General features: G+C 39.9%; 1 protein-coding gene across 2 annotated transcripts in view; it reads right to left on the bottom strand.

Annotated features, from left to right (window-relative positions):
* Window positions 1-2367: 2367 nt before the first annotated feature.
* Window positions 2368-6057, bottom strand: part of inhbab (inhibin subunit beta Ab) — a 10014-nt gene continuing 6324 nt past the window's right edge. For both annotated transcript variants that reach the window (XM_064991864.1, XM_064991863.1), the window contains one exon: window positions 2368-3188. In XM_064991864.1, the coding sequence (XP_064847936.1) occupies window positions 2368-3188 (821 nt within the window). The remainder of the gene's footprint in view (window positions 3189-6057) is intronic.

Raw genomic sequence — 6057 nt, 5'->3', positions numbered from 1 at the left:
TCATCCACCGCCTCATGTTTCAGCATGATAATGCACTGCCCCATGTTGCAAGGACCTGTACACAATTCCTGGAAACTGAAAATGTCCCAATTCTTCCATGGCCTGCATACTCACCAGACATGTCACACATTGAGCATGTTTGGGATGTTTGGATTTATGTGTATGACAGCATGTTCCAATTCCTGACAATATCCAGTAACTTTGCATAGCTTCAAGAGGAGTGGGACAACATTCCCCAGATACTATATATTTTTTGTTAGAACCATTTAAAAAACGAAAGCATTCTGATGTTTCCATAACTTATAATATGTATATATTATAGATCCATTTCCGGGATGCTTGAAGTAAAGTGTTACTGAAAATGTAAATTAAACACAATACAGAACTTGTACAACTCATTGTGTTTAATAATGAAGCAAAAATTTCTGCCAAATAAATTATATAAAAACATATCCACAAACGACATTTGTGGTTTGTACAACAAAGTAATATAACACCTTATGTTCAGTAACTTAAGAGTATGTAAAGTTGTCCAAATGTTTCAGAGTCTTCTCTTTTGTCAATGGAAGAATAATTCACCAAATTAAAACACATTCAATGATCTTTATATATTTGTTATTTATGACATTTCATGTTATACAGTATGTTTATTATCATATATGTTACATGTCTACAACACCACCAATTTCAATTTGTCAATCATTTAGAACAAGAAAATGGCAGTGAAAGAATTGTTGAAGAAAGAAATTATGGGAAAAAAAATAAAAATAATTTAACTGTCAGAAATGAGGACTTTTAAGTGTAAGTTTCATGGTGTTCCTACATCAAAGTGTTGTCTTTGTCATCACTAGTTGTTAGGAATATTAATCGAGACGGTTCAGTAGAGATTGTCCTTCTGGTAAACTGCTCAACTTGAAAGCTAATGGTGCTCCTATCTTTGGTGTTACTTTGATTGAGAGACTATGTTCCGTAACTGTAGTGTGTACTGTATATGAAGAGTTTATTTCCAAAAATGTTATATCCACCAATATTTTCACATTTGTGTTTTTTTTTCATCAGAAATGATTGTTTATGGTACCTTCATGTGTGTGTAAAACAATGACTGTTCTCAGATGTTTCATTTAAATATTTTAAGGGTTTATATATATATATATATATATATCCATTGTTTAGGTGGAATGGAATGTTCATATCCTGTATATTTGACTGTGATATGTGGTTGTCTCACCTAGATATCTTAAGATGAATGCAATTGCAAGTCACTCTGGATAAGAGTATCTGCTAAATTACTAAAAGGTCAAATGTAAATGTTTTACATACACATCTCATATTACTCTACTGATTTGTATTGTTTCATATATTTAAGTATTGATGTCATACATAGAATTTGTACAGTTATTTATATATATATCAAAAAAGTAGTTATTTGTTACATTTGACTGTGTAAATCCAAGTAATACTACTTTTAGCTAAACTACATGATTATTTATCACTGAAATAAACCATCAAGTGATAGATTTCTGTCATTGAACTCCATGCCATGATTAGGATAGACTCAACCCAATCTCTTTCAGAAGTTCTTTCAAATATAAAAGCTAATTTATAAAAAAATGTTTTTACAATGTTGGAAAAAAAACTCTTCATATGTTTTTGAGAAGTCTGTAGCGGTAGTCTTTTCTTCTGTTTGGTGTTTTACCGTCAATGTGATCAAGCTGGCAAGAATGTTGGTATAGTGCAAATTTCAACATTAATAATTGTTTTTCATGTAAAAAGACAAAATAGTTCAGAAATATTAATAATTATAAAAAAACTTGTTATTAATTATAAAAGTGTTTGGCTCCAGTAGCTGGTCAAACCTATTTCTTTCAAGTATCTCTCAACAGAAACAATACAAAACAACTGAAACACAGACGCGCATTTGAACAAAAACAACAACAAAAAAATTTGCAAAAAAAAAAGTCTTCATTGTATACAAATTAAAAAATAAATCAAAACAACCATAATGTGTAAAGAAACATTAAAAAGACCACACGGTAATACTTGATCAGTTGCATAGTTTTTTCTTTTCAGGGAAAATTGTTCCAAGTTCATTGCAGTGCAGAGAAGCAGGAATCACATAAGTAGTCCCACTCTTGCTCTCCATTCAACAAAAATATATTCTGTATTCTCTTTTTTTAAATCTGAAACGCAGAGACTTCACAATTTCCGGTCGAATAATCAGACAAAATGGTCAGTCAACACATTTTTTACATGACTCCCCAAAATAGGTATTGTTTTTTTTTGAAGGGATAAACGGCCCATCATCCCAACGGGTGTCTTCTTGTTATTGGTGAGTCTATATATATATCTGCTCTCTTTCACTGTCTCTTATGAGCATCCACACCCGTCCACAATCATGTTCTGGATGTCCTTCTTGATGATCTTCTGCTCCTCGTTGTAGTAGAGCATAGACATGGCGCGTAGTCGCGTGGGCACGCAGCACGACTGGGTGTTCTGGAAGGGCGCGTAGCCCCGCATTCGGTAGTGGTTGATGACAGTGGAGTGGAAGGACAGCGAGGAGCCCGTGATGCTGGCCACGTGGCAGTCGCCCTCGCAGTAGTTGGCGTGGTAGCCCGGCGGTGCGATGATCCAGTCGTTCCAGCCGATGTCCTTGAAGTTGACATAGAACTGCCGCTTGCAACAGATGTGCATCTTTCCATCGCACTCCAGGCCGCGTTTGGCGCGTCGGCGAGCGTGTTCCTCCATGCCGGGCCGCAATACGACCATGAGGAAAGGCCGGTGGGATTGGTCCCTCTCCCGTCCCGGTTGCTCGCCCTCGGTGTGGACCAAGATGGGTGTGGCGCCAGCCTCGGTGCACTGCGGGCAGGAGACTCGCAGATCGATGACGCTGCCACCGGTGTCCAGGAGGGACTGGATGCTGTGCGACACGGGGAGCATGTGCCAGCCGCTGCGCCTCGTGTCCACCATCTTCTCAGACACCAACTCCTCTTCCTCGCCCTGGGTCTCGTTGAAGGCAAAGCCTGGAGCTTTGGTCTTCTGTCGGCGGCGCTGCAGAAGCTGTATGTTCACCTTGCCCTTGCCTCGCCCCTTGGCCAGCTTGAGGAAGAGCCACACATTGGCCTGCTCCACCACTGAGAGCTCACTGCCCTCCTTGGAAATGTCAAAGGTCACAGCGGATGTAGCGTCGCCTAGAGGAGAAAAGGGGGAAAGGTTGTTTAGTCATCACAATGCTTCAAATGTGCATCATCATTTTTGGTTAGACAACGCAGGTTTTTCTTTGCTCTTCTAAAATAAAACCTAGTATGTTTAAAAGAGGCTGCACAGGAATGTAATTGCTGACTGGAGGTGTGCCCCTCTTTTGTCCAAAAATGTAATTTTTGGACGAATCTGTGTGTCTGTCCATTTAGGGGACTTCTTTTGGCTTAAGAGCAAAAGCCTCATAGCCTCCTTAAATATATTCAAATGCTTATTAATATCAAATAGACTGAAGGAGAGATATTGTACTCATGCTTTTGACCATGGACAGTCCATTGTATTCCAAATCCATACTCTGTTTGTACAAGAATGCATTTGTTCAAGGTCTGTCGTGTCTGACTCTGACTCAGATTTATCTTCCCCAGACTGGCATCTGTTTCGTTAGGAAAAGCAACGGGCGGATTGTTGTGAGTCACACTTTATAATATATATATAATACCTCCTAGTGACTTTCATTAATACGTCTTCATAAATACTTGTGTAGAGTCCTAGAGATGCAGTGATTGGACTAGTGTATGATGTTCATATTAGGACAACCTCATGGATACCAGACATTTATTGTCTGATATTGTACACAGTGACACCTAATAAAAAATAAAAATAAAAATATTTATATCAGTTATAATAAATGTTTAAAAATTTGTTTTAATATAGAGAGTTACCATGAAGTCTCTCTGGCCAATGGTCAACATTGTGCAACCCATCACGTAATAACACACATCTCCAACACACCCTCATTGCTCATTAAGCTAATTAAGAAACGCTAGCAGCCATGACTGAAGTCAAACGAGAGTTGTCTTGGGGGTGTGGTTTGATGTGGGTGTGTTATTTTCACAAATCGTACCCTGGTAGAGACTGTTGTTTGTCCCTCCCACCATAGCAACAACATAGCCACAACAACAACATAGTAACTTCCTTAAAATAGTCTGAATTAATTTAGGATAAATTAAGAAGTCTGTAATTACAATAATTTTGATGTTTTTGCAGTGATCTTAGTCTCGCAATTTTACACTTAACTAAGTTGTTTGGTGTAGTATTTATCATGCTAAAAAATATGCATGCAGTCTAGTCAAGTCTGGAAAGACGGGAAAATCTGGCTGCGCTCTCAGGACTGATTTCTGAGAACAATAACATGTCTACAACTTCCTCATCAGCTGTCCAACTATCGTAAATAAGCACAAGCTACAGGCTGTTTATCAGTGCCCAAAATCACTAGCTCGCTAGCTAAGTTCCAACTCAATAAAGCTAGCAAGTAGTAGTTACTCTAGCAGACACATTGAACAGCCAGGCCACAATTAGTTTATCAAGTCACTGGTGAGTGTCAACGTGTGTGCTTAGGTGACGTTTTTTTTGTACAACTTTCTCACTATCTATTACCAGTGTTCGTGCATAGCTGGTTCTCTGTGGTTTTTGTCGGTTTTGGAGAAGCATGTCCTGGGAATCTCATTGAATTTAATCACAAACAAACAGTAGTGTAAGTGTAACACCTAGTGTAACTAAACAAAGACAGTCAACCATCAAACAGTCTGTCAAGGTTTGTCTGAATTATTTAGTACTTTTGGGGGCTTTAGCTGTTAATTAGGCATCATAAACCATAAATATATTGAAATGGGAGCAACTCATATCACATCTGCATATGCATGTACAGAAAAGCCCACCAACACTAAATTACATTCATACAATTCATTCACACGCTACCCTCTCTATCTCTTCTCCTCCTCTATCTCTTTTTCTCCTCCTAATGAACAAATTAATAAACAGTCCTCTCTGTTCTTTCCCTCTCTAGTCCTCTCTGTTCTTTCCCTCTCGAGTCCTCTCTGTTCTTTCCCTCTCTAGTCCTCTCTGTTCTTTCCCTCTCTAGTCCTCTCTGTTCTTTCCCTCTCTAGTCCTCTCTGTTCTTTCCCTCTCTAGTCCTCTCTGTTCTTTCCCTCTCTACTCCTCTCTGTTCTTTCCCTCTCAAGTCCTCTCTGTTCTTTCCCTCTCTAGTCCTCTCTGTTCTTTCCCTCTCTAGTACTCTCTGTTCTTTCCCTCTCTAGTCCTCTCTGTTATTTCCCTCTCTAGTCCTCTCTGTTCTTTCCCTCTCTAGTCCTCTCTGTTCTTTCCCTCTCTAGTCCTCTCTGTTCTTTCCCTCTCTACTCCTCTCTGTTCTTTCCCTCGCTAGTCCTCTCTGTTCTTTCCCTCTATAGTCCTCTCTGTTCTTTCCCTCTCTAGTCCTCTCTGTTCTTTCCCTCTCGAGTCCTCTCTGTTATTTCCCTCTCTAGTACTCTCTGTTCTTTCCCTTTATAGTCCTCTCTGTTCTTTCCCTCTCTAGTCCTCTCTGTTCTTTCCCTCTCTAGTCCTCTCTGTTCTTTCCCTCTCTAGTCCTCTCTGTTCTTTCCCTCTCTAGTCCTCTCTGTTCTTTCCCTCTCTAGTCCTCTCTGTTCTTTCCCTCTCTAGTCCTCTCTGTTCTTTCCCTCACTAGTCCTCTCTGTTCTTTCCCTCTAGTCCTCTCTGTTCTTTCCCTCTCTAGTCCTCTCTGTTCTTTTTCTCCTCCTCTAGTCCTCTCTGTTCTTTAGCCCTCTCTAGTCCTCTCTGTTCTTTCCTCTGTTCCTCTCTAGTCCTCTCTGTTCTTTCCCTCTCTAGTCCTCTCTGTTCTTTCCCTCTCTAGTCCTCTCTGTTCTTTCCCTCTCTAGTCCTCTCTGTTCTTTCCCTCTCTACTCCTCTGTTCTTTCCCTCTTGAGTCCTCTCTGCTCTAGCCCTCTCTAGTCCTCTCTGTTCTTTCCCTCTCTAGTCCTCTCTGTTCTTTCCCTCTCTAGCCCTCTC

The sequence above is a fragment of the Oncorhynchus masou genome, chromosome 17 (assembly GCF_036934945.1).
Source record: "Oncorhynchus masou masou isolate Uvic2021 chromosome 17, UVic_Omas_1.1, whole genome shotgun sequence".
NCBI lineage: Eukaryota > Metazoa > Chordata > Actinopteri > Salmoniformes > Salmonidae > Oncorhynchus > Oncorhynchus masou.
Note: the sequence above shows the minus strand (reverse complement) of the source record. Positions and strands in the feature narration are given on the sequence as shown.